Raw genomic sequence first — 19,427 nt, 5'->3', positions numbered from 1 at the left:
TCTTGCTCCTCTGATGCTGCTTGGCCTGCTATGTTCATCCAGCTCTACACCTTGTTATATCACATAATTAGACCCTTTTTGTCTTAGTTCTAACACAAATAGATTCTTTCCTTCCCCGCTCTGGTACACTCTCTCTCGATAGCACTACAATGTTTTCTTAATCAATACTGCTCACCCTCCTCCTATCTTTACTGAAAAGATTGCATTTATGAATATTTAAAATATTAAATTTCTATAACATTTACAGATTACAATAAATAAGACATGATGATATTTACCCAAAAGATGTACTCTACCAGCACGTGTTTTCTACCTACTAAGAGATAGCACGTGCTCAATATTACAAATACCATTTTATAGTGTAACCTGAAAACTGGATAAGCATTAAACACACTATGGGTTAAGTCATTTACCCACTTTATAGATGTTCTGGGATTGTCTACTTAAACTGCCCTGAGAATGAATAAAAAGCTGGGAGAAATCTGAAATTTGATACATACAGCATTCCCACACTTAAAAATTTACTCTGAGTTAAGTGGGTATTTGTTCCCATTCATATCTGCCTTTAACTGAGTAGTTTGCTCACCCATTTCAGCAAGCAGTTAAGATTTAACCATGTTGCCGTGAGTCTGGAGTCACATATAGTCCACACTAGGTAAAGATGGAGATTTCCTTCCCTAAAGGGCATTAGTGAATTAGATAGTGTTTTATGACAAACGATGCTAGTTTCATGGTTCACCATTACTGAGATTAACTTTATGTTCTGGATTTAATTGATGAACTGACCTCACGTTTCTAAGAATGAACCTTTGGATTGCTGGACCCTGTGACATTACTATCAGGGAAGACAATGCCATTAAAGGTGTAGCAAGGAAATAATGAGTGCAAGTTTAATTAGATTGGCTAATCATTTGACTACTGTTTTTATACAATATAACAAAATGCTTCCCAATTTACTGTAAAGTGCCATTTATTGACAAATGTTTTTGTTTGAGTTAAAAATACGCACCAACAGAATGCTTAAAAGTGCAAGCGTGTCAGCTCCACCAAACCAAGGTCATTCCTATTGAAAGCGGTCCACCATCACACAAGATCTGCATTAATCTTCAAAATAAAAAGAGAAAGTCTCTTTTCCTCAGTTCACACACTTTCGACAAAATGGTACAGTTGCTAATTCACACAGAACAATTGTCACTTCAGTTTTAATAACTTTTTGCAACAAATGATTAAATTATACATTCAGTCCACATCATTTGCTTGGCAAAATCTTAAGAAAAAAAGCTAAAAACAATCAGAATAGAACTCGTGCTACTGGTGATTATTTTTTTTGTAAGAAGCCGAATCTATTTTGCACATCACAAAGTGACACTGTTTTTAAAAAGAGCTAACCACAACCAGTAGCACAAGACGCCCACAGGCTTCACAAAAGGGAACAAGTGCATGGACACAACATTATAAACCTGATATAGTGACATACACCAATATGCACCAGTGCCTTAACAGTAACAGCTTACATGTATTTTTTTTATTTAAAGGCATAGGCATGGACAATCCATAGACAACTATACGGAGCACAACACAAAGAACTGATATCCCAGCACAAAACTCAACTCCGTTATTCTAATCACAGTGCGTTTCTTTTACCTTCGACGCCTCAGTAGATTAAACTTATTTTTTTAAATTAAGTTCATTATTTTCCCCCAGGCACTTTGAAACAGATTCATATTCCCCGAGAAGTACATTTAGGGTTCAGTTTGCCTCAAAAGCACTTGGCCCGCTGTACAGTTCAGTCACAAAATTATTAAGCGAGACACAACCTACACAAGTAATTTTGAGAGTAGTTCTTCTTTGAAGTGTGTGAAAGATTCTAAGAACTTGGCATTTTTTTGTTTCACAACCGACTTCATTCAGCCCAAGTTGAAAACGGAATATTAATATGATTCAGAATCATGAAAAGTAATATGTTCTGGTTAAAAGAATGAAACTAGAGAAGTACCACTCTCAGTGGAAGGTGTACTCCATTAGGCATAATGGCCAACAAAACTAATGGTTTTGGGAATCAGCATCATTCCCATTGCTCGGAATTTTCAATCTATACAATTCTTGGCCAGTGTTAAGAGTTGACTTTTCTTCCTGTAAGTGGTGATAATCGTACACATTACTTTGATTGGTTGACTAGCCCCTTGGAGTGCTTAGTGGTTAAAATGGTCACTACATGGCCAATTATATTGCATCTGCAAAATTGTTAATTAACAAGCTATTGGGTCTACAGCGACCAACAAGAATATCCTTGAACCAAACTGAGCACCACAAGTGCACAACTCTAAGCAGCACTAAATTGTGAATCATATACTTCACAAACAAACTAGATTTTGTCTCATTCAGGAAATTTCAGATGAATACAGTACATAAAACCGTAAGAAGGATTTACCGTAGTAAGCCTGAAAACCAGCAGACAGGTTTCTCGACTAGGGACTGAAATAAATGCTGCAAGTCAGGGGAACGTCACAGTATGTTTTACACATTTTACCCGCAATGGTAACAGACTATTTGGAAAGCCAGTGCTCGCAAAGATCAAACCCCTATTCTTCAGAAGCAAACTCTTCCCTAGCTTACAAACCATATCTTGCAGTGAAGCAGCAAATTAAAAGCATTTTAAAAAGTGAACTAAACATCAGAATTAAGAACAGAAACATAAGTAAAATTTTTTTTTTGCTTTTTGTACAAAAACTAGGAAGCCTAAACAATTTACAACTCAGGAAGAACAGGTTGGATCGAAAAAGAAAACAGTGCCTTCCTTTAGCTGATTTTAAAAACTGAATTCCCCACAAACTGCTATCAAACTCAACATGACTAAATGGTCAGGAGAACCAAATGCCAGATTAAAGAGGAGGACAAAATCAAATTTAATTGACTGTGTTCCCATGATTGCAAATCCTTTGGAAATTTGTTTTAAACCTGTCTAACCAGTTTAGCACTATCAAATCTATTGCTGCTCTTTGAAGCAGATACTTCAATCACAATGAGCAAAGTGAGTGAATTGTTGTTGAGAAGGATCAAAATTCCGATTCGAAACTCAGCAATAATCTCTCAGCCAACTCAGAACTGTCAGAAGAAAGTGAATTCATCAGCCACTTAAAACTAATTCCAATTTTTGTAGGATTAGTGGAATCGTTGAAAGTAGTAGGCAAAACTGCTGAATAGTACAACAATGAAATATGCAGGGTGACCCTGACACTTCCAAGCTACTACAAAGTAGAAGGAAGTCTTTTTGAAGTCCATTTTGAAAAATTAAACTAGTTGCAGAAAAGGGATTGGCACTCCTACTCGCTCTACCCAATTACCAACCACACCAATAATCCCAAGGGACTGGTACTCCTACCCTTTCAAGTGCATTATTGAATTACTCTTGTAATGCCAAGAAATTGTAATTGTATTCACTCTGTCGCCTACCTGGAAACACCTATAAATCTTCAGATGTTTTAATGGAGAATGAATGCCCAAAGCTGGTCACTGATTAATGTAGCAGAATAGTCATTCTGGTGAACTGCCACTTACTTAGTTCAATACTTTAAACTGCCAGAATAATACCAATGATTTCATTTGGATAAAAACCACAAGGCACCCTTATTAAACATGTAAAAGAGAAACACAGTTAAAGTAATATCTTCTTTAAATACAGCATGCATCTTTTTACTGAACAAAATATCCACCCATGGTCAGTCATGCATGTGAAAAATTTGCTCCAACAAAAGACACTTCAGTCACTTAAACAAAAATACGCAGGTGCCCATTATGGCAGCTGCCTTCAACGGTGTCTGTGAAAGTGATGAGAAAAACACAAAACAAGGAATTGAATTACTCAGTGGCTTGATTACTGGATGAATGCATGACTACAGGAACCAATAATCTGAAAATATCAACTAATTTAAAGATACTCATCTGTTTAAAACTTTAATTAATTAGGTATCTGCAGGGGTCTCCAGTGTAGGAACAATTGGAATAAATTTGGCTTACACAGACTTTACCTGGAATGACAACCTAGCCATTACTTACAGCTTTGAATAATTTTGACTGTGCCACTTCAATTTGCATCCCTTTGTGAAAATAAAATCATATGGCATTACTCTGGTAAGCCTTTTGAACAAAACAAAAAGCCGAAAGCAAAGTTTAACTGTCCCGCAGAGCACCTGTGACAGAAACATGACATAGATCTGTGAAGTTAATCATTGCACTTTGACAACTAGCTGAACTCACTGGCAGTGAAAAATTGCCTCTCTTGACCGAAAGGCTTCCAGCAAGTCGTTACTGAGTGTAAATCACCATACTTTAACATCACTGGCGTTGACACTAAGGAGGGAGGAAAGAGCCCAACCCAAAAGAATAATTCACCAGCTAAAGAAAGACAATGCTTTTTCAAAAACAAAAAAAATCTGCCAATGCTGCCTTGATGCAAAACTCCTCACTTAGTTTCTGAATGCAGGGAGAGTCCCAATTGATGCCACAGTCACAACAGTAGTGGTTGATAGACATCAGCAGAGAAGGACAGGAGCTGTGCAAAGGGTGGGGTTGGGGGAAAGAGGGATGTTGGTTGTTCCTCACACAGCGGTGCGCGTTGGAGTGCTGGGCTGGTTCAGCCCCATAATTTTACACAACCAGCCAGCAAAGTCCACCTCCTCTTCTTCAGACCGCTTAATGAAGGTGTGGCTCTGTGAAAGAGCAAGAAACAAGAGTTAACATTTCGTAGGGATGCAGTTGAATGCTCAAGCTGTTCAACAAAGTCCTTCAAATGGTGTAGTTAGCTATCAAACAAAGATAGGAATAAAAAATAACAATTGTACTGACTGTCTTACCCAGGTTAGAGAAATAAGATTACAGGACACCATAAGAGATGCATTAACTTTCACTGGAACACTTTCCTTAATGAGAACTTTACTCTTTTGCAAAATCTTGGAAACATAGTATTGAACAGCAATTAGTTCAGTTGATCCCTGCTGCAATTTTACAATGAGAATTATGAATTCAGTATACTACATTGGTGCACTTGATATTCTCTAACCTCAAAATAGTCATTAGATGGAGATTAAATAAACTTGGACTAAAGAGGTAATCTACTGTGCATCATGAGTAGCAACAAACAAATTCACATTCTGACAAATGCATTTTAATATTTTTAATGCATTTCCCTGTGCCAATGTAATTAACCTTAATTTCAATGATTATTGATTAATGTTCATTGAAGTACTGAAATAGGAACAATTGCCCTTCAAAACAATGGATACTTTCAACTCCTATAGGGGAAAAAAAAGTGTGTAAACACATTTTTAAAAAAATCGTAAAAATCAGGCCTTGGCATTTAACAATTTCATTTTCTGCCATGTGCATATGGACCACATAACCAATAAAATGGGGAGACTGCAAGGTACTAGGATTAGTTTTTTTTAGTTATGCCATTGAAGACTAACACACAGACATAATGAGCTGAATGACAATAACCTGAAATATAGTCTGGAATTTCACCTATGCTATTGCTCAGGGGGAATAGAGACCTAATATTCAAATGGATTTAGGTTTGGCTTCCATACTAGACAATTTACAAATTAAAAACTGCTGGTTTGCACATCTGCTTAGTTGTCCTTGATACAAGAACAAAATACTTGAGTTCAACACATCAAAATTAACGTTGACACTTTTACTGACAATAATATAAAAGATTAAGGTTTTAGACACATGGTTACCTGACTGATTATGCATAGACAACTATACAGTGCCCTACTTTTGCTGCAACTTCCTCATTCTTTGAGCAGTAAACCCCACCTGTCAAAGCACGAGCCCGGGCCTGGTTGCACAATGACGAAAATCCCTTGAAAATCAAGCCACTGGATTCGGGCTTCAGTCGTACGTAGAATGAATATTATATACACCATTAGAGTATTGCAAATTTCTTTTTACCCAGTGGACAGCAAAATCGAATACATCTTTTCTAAATCTTAGATCTAGCAAAGAGAACTCTTGACTGGAACATTACTGATACATAGCTGAAAGGAGGGTAGGTATCAAAGCTCAATAATCCCAATCACAGGGTTTTCAGAAGAGATGATGGTGGTGTTGTGGAAATAAGAAATGGTGCCTGCAATATTGATTAAAGAAACAGTTATTGGTGAGGAGGATGGTATAGCAGGGCAGAGCCTTATCAAATGAGGTAATTTGGGCTGAAATGAAGCACAAAGAGACAACCATACTACTAACATAGTACTACAGATCCCCAAACAATTAGATGGAGATAGAAGAATTTGTGACAAATCTCTGAGAAGGGCAAGAACAAGAGATAGTAATTGTCTGGGATTTCACCTATGCTAATACTAACTGGGACAGAATTAGTATGAAAGCATGGGAGCAGCAGTTTTAAAATTCATTCAGGATTACTCTTTTTTAAAGCGAGAATACAGCAGGTCTAAGAAGGGGGCAATTTGTGACTTGGTTCTAGGCAATTTCACAAGGTGGTTTGGGAAGAGTCAAGTTGGGAAAGACTTTGCTGAAAGTGATCATAGTTTAGTTGACTTAGAGGACTTACAACAAAGGACAAAGATAGAACAGGAATAAAAGTAGTCAAAATAAAATTAGGTTTTTAATTTTACGAAGCTGAGGTGTGATATAATTAAACCTGAACTAGAAACAACTACTTGAGTATGAATCCCACAATCTTGGAAAGAGTGAGGTTATATACTTTTAGGAAGACTAGAGGCGTAGACTATTTTCTAAGTAGGGAAAGACTTTGGAGATCTGAAGCACAAAGGAACTTGGAAGTCCTAGCTCAGAATCCCCTTAATGTTAACATGTAGGTTCAATTGGCTGTTAGGAAGGCAAATGCAAGTCTCCCCCATCACTGAATGTTATGGCCACGGGCACTAAATGGATTTCTAGAAGGTTTGGTAAAGTATTTTGAATCAAACTTACCCAAGACAAATGAATATGACATTGCAGCAAGAAATGTATATAATTTTTCTACTCTGGCTGATCTTTCATAATTTAGTGGAGATTCATAACCATTGTTTCAGGTAAGTTACATGTATTCCAGTCAAGGTTAATAGTGGTTATCAGTTTGTCGAATAATTAGATAAAGGTGGATCGATAAATAGTGACATTTTGAAGGTTAAAAACATTTCAAAGAGCTCTCAGTTCAGCTTTTATCAAAAGAACGGAAAATAAATTACAGGGATTTCTAACTCTGATACATTTATTCCTTAGTTCTGAAGAGTCGTCGTGTTGGATTCAAACGTTAACATTGTTTGTCACGCCACAGGTGCTGCTGCAGCCCTGCGGGGTTTCCCCAGAATTTTCAGTTTTCCTTTCAGATTTCCAGCATCCACAGTATTTTATCTTTATGCACTTATTTCTCTTTGTCTAGAGTCCTAGAATAAACTCTGGACATCAACCAGCAATAGTGTAAGCCACAGTATTCATGTAGACATATGCTTCACTTACCCAAATAAAATGTTGCTTTTAAATGCTTTCACTATTCTAGTGAAGTGTCAAACAATGGACTAATTGTGGCATGTTTACTTGACACTAATACTTCATTTACAGTTAGAATGAGCTAGACTGGACAGAAGTTGTAACTTTGGTGTTGATTTGACTTTAGTAAATCTGAAAGCTTGTTGACAGATTTTTTTTTTAAGATATCACAAGTATAGCAAACTCAAAGAAGGAACAAGTAAGACAAATCTCAATGAAAGTGTGAATAACCTATTACACTCTTTTAGTAGCCACAGGCTTCATTATGTTACACAGTGAATGAAAACCCAAGACAATTTCAGTTATATGGTGTAATAAACCTCAAAATACAGAAACTGAAGTTAAACTTGAAACACAGAAAAAAAACAAGAAACCGACAGTTAAGTCTGAAGAAGACTTTTGATCACAAATCAAAAAGGATTTAATGAAGTGCAATATACTGGATTAATCTTTAATCAATAGACCTCCATTTTTCCTGACAGAGATCATTTTGAAATTGAAGAATTTAGCACTGTTACTGACTGCTCAGAATTAGAACAGCACCAACGGATTTTAAAATGTGTTGATTAACTCTCCAAAATAACCTGAGGCCTGTCAAAACGAAATGACCATCGGTTTGGTAATTTGGTTCTCTACTATTCTGGAAATTGGAGAAAATCCAATAGGGAACCCGGGAGAAATATCTTCAGTCAGCAATTAGGCTATGAAATTGGCTGTCACGCAGAGTAGGAGGTGTATTTAAGGGAAGCTGAAGGGAGCAGAGAATAGCAAAGATATGCTGAGATTATTAGATGAAGTAGGGTATGTAGCACTAACACCTGCAAAGGTCAGTCAGGCCAAATGGCCTATTTCAGGATTGTAAATTGTATACACTAAAAGTCTCAATAATTCTGCAGAAGGAGGGAGCTTGAGTGCCATCTCAAGCAAAATAATTAGGTTGGCAAGAATGCCAACCATTAAAATGCTACAAAATAAATGTAAATCAATAATCAAAGGTCTGATGGAAGGATTTCACTCACCATAAGTAGTTTCAAGTCTGCTCGGTCAGCTGGATTCTTGAATAAGCTGCAGTTAACAATTTTAATTAGTAAAACATTTCATAGTTTACATTGTTGAAACTTGCCAAACCAAGATCAGAGTTCTTCAGTTACATAGCTACACAAATATATTCATAGCCAATCATTTTCTTATGATATAACTATTTTATATATTATATGCAACTATAAGATAAAATCTACGTACGTGTGCATTGCCTGGATCATTCTCACAGACACAGAACATTAACATTTAAAACAACAGCAAATTCTATATTTAAAAATTCTACTTCACAACAAATCACACTAAAACATCATGACAAACTTAACACGTAACAAAAATATTTCTTATGAAAATTTCTTATTGTGAAAACCTTGACTAACTGCAGACTGCTGGGATCACCATCAACAAGAGCCAGCCTTGTCTGTATAACCTCAAAATAATAGTTTACCTACAGGACAACATACCAAAATGTAATTTAAGTTAGCACCAAACTTCCAGTTGAAAATAAGGTCCTAAAACCCAGCAGAACCACAGGCACTTCTGATACTAAACAGTATGATTAACAACAACTTGCATTTATATAATGCCTATGGCATAGTAAAATAAGCCGACATTTATCCTTTTACAAGCACAATCAACAGATGGCGATTCATACTGGAATAGAGTTTATGGATGACAATTACCTTCCTTTACCATAGCCAAGTGGTTGTTATTTATGTCTAGAAAACTATTTGCCATGGCCAAGTCTGTCCTGATGATACCCTCACACAATATGAAAGTAATTCAAATAGAGACCAAAAAAGAACTATGACTGATCAGATTTCCCTACTCTTGGCCTGGATTAGTTATTAAGCTTCACAAGAAACACTCTGCCAGCACTCACTTCTTAGAAAGGTCACTTGGGTCAGATGCCCTCCAGTGGTAGTAGCATTGAACCCAAGTAAAGATTCCACATCTTTCGGAGAGGGGGACAGAGGTGGGGGGAGTGGCATAATTTTCAGTTATCTTCAGTACCTTACACAGATGCTAATTATAGGCCACAATGTAAGGTACTAAAAATACATGAAAACCAAGGTCAACTTCACAAAAATACCAGTGCACTTGGATCTGGAAGATATCGCTTAACGTTGTATGCAGTTTTATTCGCCCAGGACCGTTGGGCAAAAATAAACAGAAGACGACCACCGCATCTAACCTGAATGCAATACAGAAGCTAACAATTGCACATATTAAGAGTTGATTACATTCATGACACTTGAGCGTGAAAATTTGCTATACTGTTTTAAATTTAAGTGAACGTGGACTACAAAGGTCATAGAGAATAGGGGAAGAAAATAGTTAATTGCTTAAAAGTAACTTCCTTGAATTTATATATTCTACTTGTATTGTGGGGGTTGGGGGTTGGTGGGGGGGTTGCGGGGGAGGTAAGTGGGTAAGCACCCTGGTCGCAGCAGAAAACCAGATGGCAGCTGTTTATTCCAGGCCAGGGGGTTAACTTAACATCAAAAAGATTCCTGATTCAGATGAGGACTACCATCTTCAACTTTACCACCAATAACTTTTTGCTTCGATTGCACACAGCACATGTAGAAAAACAATCATCTATTTACCTGCATACAAGAATTCGACAGCAAAGAAAATAAATACATTTGGCCTTTGTTCTGGCTGAGTTTTCATTTTCCATTTCCTTGTGACATTTTTCTTTTCAAATTCTCTATTCTAAGACTCTCTATTCTAGACTCTCTAAGTCTATTCTCTTAAAAATATCATTGTTGCCCACTTTTTCAGGGAGTCTGAGTCTTAACAACCCCCCCGTAACAGGTTTTTCTTTAACATTTCACTTCAGTTTCTGAAATGTATCCCCTTAGTTACTGACCCAAAAAGTTATTCCCTGTTCATCCCATCAAAACCGTATAATAATTTTGAGCATTAAATTTCAAACATGGAGCACATGGAACATACTGAATTTAATTAAATGGCTAACATTATTGCAGAAAGCTGCAGAGAGCCTGGAATAAGTCCGATTAAATACTCATGCATGCCAGCAAACCAAACCACAATAATCAGGCCATAGCCTTATTCATTCCCAAATGGATTGGGTCAGGTTTGGCTTAACACAAAGCCCAGATTTAACTCCTAGGCGGAAGGCTCCGAAGGCATTGACGAGTAAATTCAAAATGTAGAAGGTGCAGAATTAGAAATCCAAGAGGAGGATTGCATTTAATTATTGAAATATAAACAAAGGCAACACAACCAAGAGGCCAGTGTAAACTATATATCCTCAGCACTGACTGTTTATAGACACATAGCTGTAATTCGATGCTATGCAGCATTAAAAAACATGAAAAAAATGCTCTAGGAACTGTAATCATGTTCAGCAGGATAACTACAAGTACAAACTGCATTATCAGAGGGAGACTGCCTTCTATGGTGCTCATTTTAAAATTGGGAAAAAAATCTTATAGAAGACTAGGTATTGGATCACTAAATGTTCATTGTATCAATTCCTTGCTTAAATAAATATAATAAGCAGGAAGAGATGCTTGGGACCTGACAGTAGATCAAGACAACACTTTGTGAATGTGCTGAGCCCAAATGTGGATCATAAAGGAAGGAACTGCTTTGTTCTATGAATTAGTCTATTGGATATTAAATAGGTTAGGTTAAAATTTAAAATGATTAGCCACACCAAAAGAAGCCTTCATCAGGTGTAATTTTTTGAAGATGCTGTTCAACTGAATTGCTGCAAATAGACTATTGCGTAAAATGAAGCAGCTGGAGCTTCAGAGTTAGACAGCAATGTACTAAATCTTTAGAGAGCATTAATAGTAAAACAAATCCTTTTCATTCTTGGTTTCCTGATACTTGTTTGAGCTTGCAAAATATTCTGATTTCTACTAGCAGCCTCAGTTTCAAGCTCCATTAATTATAATATGCCTTAACGTTTGAAAATCCTCCTGAAAGTGACATGCACTCATGAGCAATTGGCATGTTTATCCACAACAAATAATTTAAAAATTGATAACAAGCCATCACTATTTGTTATTCTTTGACAGGAGTGTGCTTCTGGCTAGACCAGCATTTGTTGCCTTGCCCTAATCACCATTGAGAACATTTAGATTCGGATGAACAGATCATTTGATCCCTTAAGCCTGGTCTGCCATTTGACAATATCATTACTGATTATACTGTGGCCTCTACTTTCCTGTCTGCCTTCAATGCCCTTTGACTCTCTTGACAGTCAAGCAACTATCTAAGTTGGCTTTAAAAATATTCATTGATGCTTGGCTCCCTGGGAACAGAATTCCACAGGTGAAAGATTCACAAAGAAAAAGACAACTTCTTCATCGCAGTCTTAAATCGAAGACTGCTTATCACAGAATGATTACATTGGACAAGGCAGCTTTGGCCCATTGTGCCTACATTAGCTGTAATCTAATGCTAGTTTCCTGCTATTTCATCTCCACACACACCATTCAGGTCACCACCGTCTTACCGGACCACTGGGCTGCTCTCTCGTTAGAGGGAGATGACTAGTATTAATGCCCTTGTTAATACCTCAATTGAATCTGCCTCATCCACATTTCAGGCAGCGCATTCCATACCATAACTATGCGCTGTGAGACGAGGTCTTTTCTTAGATCACCCTTGCTTCGTTTGTACATCACTTTAAATCTATACCCTCTTCTTGTGTCTTTTACCAGCGAAAATAGCTTCACCCTACCTACTGTATCCAGCCCATTAATGATTTTAAAAACCTCAAATGAGATTTGCTCTCAGCCTTCTTCTTTCCAGGGAGATCAGTCCCAACTTCTTCAAATGTATCCTTATAACTGATGTTTCTCATTACTGGAACCGTTCTAGTAAATCACTTCTGCACTTTCTCTAATGCATTCACATCTTTCTTTATCATGTGGCACCGTACACACTCCAGCTGAGGTTAACAAGTATCCTGTGCAAGTTCAACAACACTGCCTTGTTCTTGTATTCCATGCCTCTATTAATAAAGCCAAGAACACTGTATACATTATTAACTGCTCTCTCCATCTGTCCTTCCACCTTCAATGATCGGTAAACATCATACACATCCAGGAGCCTCCGCTCCTGCATCCCCTTTAGAATTGTACACCTTATTTTATACTGTCTTTCAATGCTATTCTGACTAAAGTGCATCACCTCACACTTCTCTGCATTGAACCTCATCAGCCACTAACCTGCCAACTCCAACTTGTCAGTGTCCTTTTGGAGTTCCACATTATTCTCTGCTAAGTTAACAATTCGTTCAAGTTTCTGTTATCTGCAGGGATTTGGAAATTGGCATCTGCACACCAAGACCCAGATCATCAGTATATGCCAGGAAAAGCAACAGTCCCAAAACTGATCCCCAGATCTACAAACATTCTTCCAGTCCAAAAACCATCCATTGACCACTACTCTCTATTTCCTAACACTCAACCAATTCCTTATCTACATTACAACTGTCCTTTTCACATCATGACTTAAAACCTCCACAGTGAGGCACTCATTCAAACGGTTTCTGGAAATCCACGTATACATGACATGAGCATTACTCTCATCAATCTTTTCTGTACCTGCTTCAAAAAACTCCAACTACTTAAATACTATTTTCCCTTTAGAAATCCATGCTGGATCTTCCTAATCAACCCACCTTTCCCCATGTGACTACTGCTTTGATCCCAAATAACTTTCCAAAAATTTCCACACTACCAAAGTTAAAATAGCTGGTCTGTAATTGCAAACATTACAACTTTGTTCAAAAAAGGCTAATGTTTGCAATTCCCCACTCTTCTGACACCTTCCCAGCATTCAGGGAAGACTGAAAGATTGTGGTCAGTGTCTCCAAAGTTTCTACCCTCACCTCCTTCAAAATTGCTGCATGCATCTCATCTGGTTGCAGTGCCTTGTTAACTATTAAGTGCCAACTATCTATCCAAGACTTCTTCCTCATTAATTTTGATTCCTTCTAGTGACAGGACTTTTTCCTCTGTCACCATGGCCTGGGCAGCATCTCCCCTTTAGTAAAGATAGATACAAGGTATTCATTTAATATTTCAGCCATGCCACTGCTTCTGCCCACCAATCCCCTTTTGGGTCTCTGATTGGGCTTGGATGTTTGCTGTCAAAATGCACAAGTTCGTATTTTTCCACATAAACTGCATCTGCTAAATTTTTTAACCACTCACTTGCGATCTGGAGTCCCTTCATCCAAGTTACTGACATAAATATTCTAAATTATACAGTCTCCAATATTGATCCCTGAAGTACATCACTAGTTACAGCTTTCCAACCTGAAAAGGGCTCGTTTATTCCTACTTTCTGTTTCCAGTTAATGAACCCCTCTATTCAGGCTAATGTAACTTACTCTATCAGCTCCTATTATGTGCTGTAACTTTTAATAGGCATCTTATTAAATGCCTTTTGAAAATTCAAACACACCACATCAACAAGTTTTCCACTACTGTGTTTCTTGTCACTTCTTCAACATAATCTAACAAATTAGTCAAACATGATCTCCCTTTCACAGAGCCAGGCTGGATCTGCCCGAACGCATTAAGATTTTCTAAGCACCCTGCCGGAATCTGCTCAATAATCTTCTAACATTTTTCCTGACAGACATTAGGTCAACTGGCCCATGGTTTCCATCTTTCTATTTTGCTCCTTCCTTGGACTATGAAGCTTGATTTGCTATGTTTCAATCCGATGGGACTTTTTCCGAATAACTCCTTGGCAGTATAGAACTTACACATTGCTAAGAAGAGACAGTCAGTTGGAGCTTTTTAATCTTGTACTCATCAGGACTGGAATGCAAGAAACATCAATTTGTACATCATGAGAAAAGAGGGTGTGAGCTTGGATCATGGTTGGCACAGAAATGTATCAGGAACTGTCAATCGTAGCTAATTAAACTCAGCCCAGGATTGCTCAGGGGTTGCCAATGAGTGTAGCAGGGATTGGTAACCTCCATGAACCTTTCCTTAATCTAGAAAAAATGTAAATTCCTTTTACCCACAAAGTACAGGCTCTGGTACGTGAATGCATTTGCTTCTACCATGCACAAATGGATTTCACTGTGAGCCTAACTTCATTCTAAATTGGTTTCCAGTGTAATACTTCAGAGTCAGGACTACTTAGTCTATGTTGCCCAACAGGAGAATCAAATCTAATATGTGCTGAAGTTGCAGGTTTGAGGCAAGGAGTAGGAGGGGAAAGAAGCTAATGGGCTGCAATAAGCCAGGGGGAAAAGTAAAAGTCTGACAACTACCGCAGGATATCGAATATCCTTGTTGAACTGTTTATGAGAAGACCAGTGCTTTCATAGAGCACGTTGTCACTTACCATTTATTTACAAACTCTTGAAAGTCTTGTGTAAATACACCGATGGGGAGTTTAGGAGGAGGCTGGAAAAAAAAGTAGCAAAATAGTCAGGAAATAATATGACTTTTCTCAGCACACCCTGCTGCCAGTTGGTCATACCTGTTGTATTTTTTACAAACAGTTCATGTAAATCTAGTGATTGGTACCATTTCAAATCACACCGAGTCATAATTTGAAGTGATCACTTTTTTCTCCCAATCACAATTGTTTTTAAGAGAACCAGCATGTGGACAGTGTAAACACTAACATTAGTTTTCCATCTGCAAGTGATTTACTAAAATTCAACTTCCATTTATAAACTAATGATTACGTAAAAGTAACATCTTAAATAAATAAATCCTAACTGTAAGAACTTGATCAATGGGTTATAATTTAGAACTTAGAAAAGAGGGTGACTTAAGTAAAAGTTTGTTGCTATTCTTTGCAAGATGGAGGTTATGCTACACGCAAAGAAAATGCAAACTTGGCAACTGTACTTGGAGCTGACACAAAGTGATGCCTTCCTGCTGTTCCAATAAACTCAGTTTTGCTGAGCACTACATAATTCTTGATCAGTCAAAGCACCTCAACTTAGAAAACATGGGACTGCCACTTCCTCAAAGCTCAATTCTTCATGGCCATCATCTCTCTCTCAAGCACCAAGGAATTACCTAACCATTTCTTTTTTTTTTAAAATCGGAACTTTGTCATGTTCAAATGGCTGCTGCTCCTGATACAACCACTACTAAAAATTTAAACGTTAAACATTTCATGGCAACAGAATGAAAGCAAGTGTTTCGTATAACCAACTAACCACATATGAAGGGAGTGATCAATTTCACTGGAATTAAACCTTCAAAGGAATCCACCTAAACCTTAACTTGTTAGGTTAAAGCCACAGTGAAGCCATACGAACCAATCCACCACCTTTTCCAGGCGGATTGTCTTATTCTCAGAGATCAGTCGAAGCACTAGCTACAGCAGACAAAGTTATTCACATTGTTTGAGAACTGAAGGTTTTCAACCTACAAATAGAAGGAATGCCTGATGATGATGATGATGATGGTGATGATGATGACCTCAAGTTTTGTGGAAGCAATGTTTTTTCTGGTCTTTGGATGTACAGAAAATAGTTAATGGAGTATACTTGAGAGCAATTTTCAATCACCATTTTGTGGCTGCTTGGTACGTATCAAGGGCATCAGCCTGTTGACCCTAATGGTCAAAAATCTGATGGGTAAGCCAATGTGAAGTAACACATTCTTGAAGGAAGAACAAAGATGTAATATAAACTGAAGGGTACAATTCTAAAGAGGGTGTAGCACAGAGGCACTGGTGTTTCAAAGGGCAATAGTGGTGTCAGGGCAGTTTGAGAAAGGTTAAAAGGTATACAGATTCTTGGGTTTTTTAATCAACGTACAGAGTAGAAAGAATCTTTATGAAGAATCTTTATAAAACACCGGCTTACCTCTACTGGATTACTATGCCCAATGCGATGGCCTAGTGGTATTAACACTGGACTGTAAATTCAGAGACCCAGATAATGTTCTGGGGACCCACGTTCAAATCCCGCCACAGCAGATGGTGGAATTTGAATTCAATAAAAATATCTGGAATTAAGAATCTAATGATGGCGATGAATCCATTGCCGATTGTCAGAAAAACCCATCTGGTTCACTAATGTCCTTTAGGGAAGGAAACTGCCATCCTTAGCTGGTCTGGCCTACATGTGACTCCAGACCCACAACTATGTGGCTGATTCTACTCTGCCCTCTGGGCAATTAGGGATGGGTAATAAATGCTGCCTAGCCAGCGACGCCCTCATCCGGTTAAAGAATAAAGGAAAAAAAATTCTAAATTTAACACTTTAGGAAGCATGAAGGATTTAGGGAGGGTGCAGAATAAAAGAACAGCAGAGATGAGGGGCTTTTCAAATACAAAGATAGATAGGAGTAGCTGCAGTTATTTTTCTTTGAGATTTGAGGTCTTCAATATCGTGAGAGTTCTAAAGTGTAGCTAAAGAGAAAGTGTTCCCTTTGGCAGGGGTCAGGAACCAGAAGAGACAGATTAAAGAAAAAAAAAGAGCTAAAGGAGACAGGAAGAGAATATCTTTTGTGCAGTGAGTAGTTAGGATCTGATTGCGCTGTCTGTTGGAAGCAGTTGTAACTGTACCTTTTAAAAGTGAATTGGAGAAAGATTTCAGAATTAGAGAGAGGAGAGTGAGAGGGGAGCTGAATTGCTTTTCCAGAGAGCCAGTGTGAACTCGACAGGCTAAATCACTTCCATCTATGCTGTAAAACCATTCTGTGATTCAAAGCTCTGACCGGCAGCTAACCATATCAGACTTTGCAGTCTGTGGGAGGATTCTGGACTGAAACACTTTGCCAGTTTTGTGGGGCAACTCATTATCACAATTCCAGGAAAGAGGAAAGGGATTGGAAATACTCATTTCCGTCTAATATAAATTGTGGTGATTGCGGCCTGCAATTGGTCTATTTCCTAAGAGACTGCAGATAAATAGGGTACAGGGATGCAGGATAATGGGTCTTCATTCTCTTTTTTCATGCTTGTAGAATGCATGAACCCCAAGGACAAATTTGAGGAAAACTGCCTTCAAAACCTCAATTAAACGTAGCCCCCATAATGCTTTTGGGAAAACTGTGAACACAGTAGCAGCTCTCCAGCTCTTTCATGGTTTCATTGAAGAGTGGGACTGAAGACAGCAGCTCCCATGCACAAATTCCATGTTGGCAGTCTAAGATTCCACAATAATTCTTTTCAACCAGACATTAGAGTTGCTTCCTATGTCAAGAGTGCTGACAGATTTGGGTGAGAAGATGTGCACGCAGGAGGAGAGGGGTTTAAAAAAACAAAAAGAGAAATCCAAAGCCCAAAACTGTTAATAAATATAACTTTATTTTGAGAAAAATCAATAAGTTTTACCCAAGATTTCTTTGTTCAAAAGGCTGATCGGTGTGCATTTCAATGAACTGTGTGAGTGTTACAATTAAAAGGTAGCAATGCAGCGGGAAACTTTGATTTCTGAATGCATAAAATGTAAATTAATGAATTCATTACGCTGAGGAGTGAAGAAATAAAAGCAGGACTAAGACAGCTTAAAACATTAAAAAGGCAAATAATTGTCAAACGTATTTTGAGTTATGCCACCAAACAGTTCACCTTTGTTAGCAATTTAATAATGTGAGCTCTTTTCACTACAAATTCACACACAAAGTGGGACAAACCTCATTAACAATGTAATCCAAAAGTTCAAAGATAGCCATGGCTGGCCTACTGTCCATCCCATGTCCTACAGAATAGAAAAGCAACAAGTCAAGTAATTATATCTCTGTTCTACACAAACTGGTTTCTGAATTAGAGTTATACAGTTTATAACAGCATGCAAAGCAGCCCTTCGTTCCATCCCGTCCATTCCTTTTCTCAAACATCCATCTGTGCTAAGCTCATCTTCCAGCACTGTGGCCTTGTACACGAAGGCATTTCAAGTGCTTATCTAAATTGTGTTGAAACTGTCTTGAGGGTTCCCGTCTCTATCAACCCTTCAGGCAATGAGTTCCAAATACCTAGAACCCTCTGGGTAGAAACATTTTCCCTCAAATCCTCTCTAATTCACCTGCTCTATACCTGAAAAATTGTCTTCTGGTTATTAACACCTCTAATAAGGGGCAGGTATCTCCCCATCTACTCTGTCTATGCTCCTCACAACTTCGCACACCCTAAATCAGAGCCCCCTCAGCCTTCTCTGCTCCAAATGAAAACAGGATGCTGCCTTGGCTGGGGTTTAAGATATAAAGAGAGATTGTTCAGATTGGGGTTGTTTTCCTCAGAGGCAAGGAGATAGAGAGGGGTCATGATTGAGATATTTAAAATTATGACAGGCATAGATAGAGTAGAGAGAAAGAAACTTTTCCCCTTGATGGAGAGATTAATGAAGGTTTAAAGGGGATGAGGGGAAAAACGGTTTTCACCCAGAGGGTGGTGGAATGTGGAACTCTCGGCCTGCATGGTTGGTAGAGGCAGAAACCCCATTAACATTTAAAAGGTAAAGTTGTGCAGTCCTGCTAGACCATCCAGCTGATCCCTCAGAGAAAACTGGTGGTGGTCCCCTCAGGTGAGGGGAAGAGGTTGAAAAAGAGAGTCCTTCACAGCAACCTCAACCAGTACAGGAATTGAACCTATGCTATTGGCGTTACTCTGCATTACAACCAGCCATTCAGCCAACTGAGCTCACTGACTGCTTTCATTATATTTTAGTAGTATTTAGATGTGCACTTTTGATGCCAAGGTATAAAAGGCCAAGCGCTGGAAAATAGGACAAGACTAATTAGGTGGTGTTTTTGATAGGCGCAGACATGATGGGCCAAAAGGCCCATCTCTGTGCTATAGATTTCTAGGTAGATCTCTCATCTCTCTTCATAGCTGACAGCCTCCTTCACAAGGACCTCAGCTAGAGTGGGAATTGAACCCACAATGTTGGG

General features: G+C 38.2%; 1 protein-coding gene across 1 annotated transcript; it reads right to left on the bottom strand.

Moving 5' to 3' along the window:
* Positions 1 to 1,186: 1,186 nt before the first annotated feature.
* On the bottom strand, positions 1,187 to 19,081 carry LOC125486477 (dual specificity mitogen-activated protein kinase kinase 2-like). Its single transcript, XM_048614143.1, has 4 exons — positions 18,174 to 19,081; positions 14,911 to 14,972; positions 8,535 to 8,580; positions 1,187 to 4,709 (listed from the first exon to the last, which is right to left on the bottom strand). The coding sequence occupies exons 1-4, from the start codon at positions 18,228 to 18,230 to the stop codon at positions 4,599 to 4,601; spliced, it is 276 nt and encodes a 91-aa protein (XP_048470100.1). The 5' UTR covers positions 18,231 to 19,081; the 3' UTR covers positions 1,187 to 4,598.
* Between the last annotated feature and the right edge of the window lie 346 nt (positions 19,082 to 19,427).

The sequence above is a fragment of the Rhincodon typus genome, chromosome 29, assembly GCF_021869965.1.
Source record: "Rhincodon typus isolate 14 chromosome 29, sRhiTyp1.1, whole genome shotgun sequence".
Taxonomy (NCBI): Eukaryota; Metazoa; Chordata; class Chondrichthyes; order Orectolobiformes; family Rhincodontidae; genus Rhincodon; species Rhincodon typus.
The sequence above is the reverse complement of the archived record's forward strand: the minus strand, read 5'-3'. Positions and strand labels throughout refer to the sequence as shown.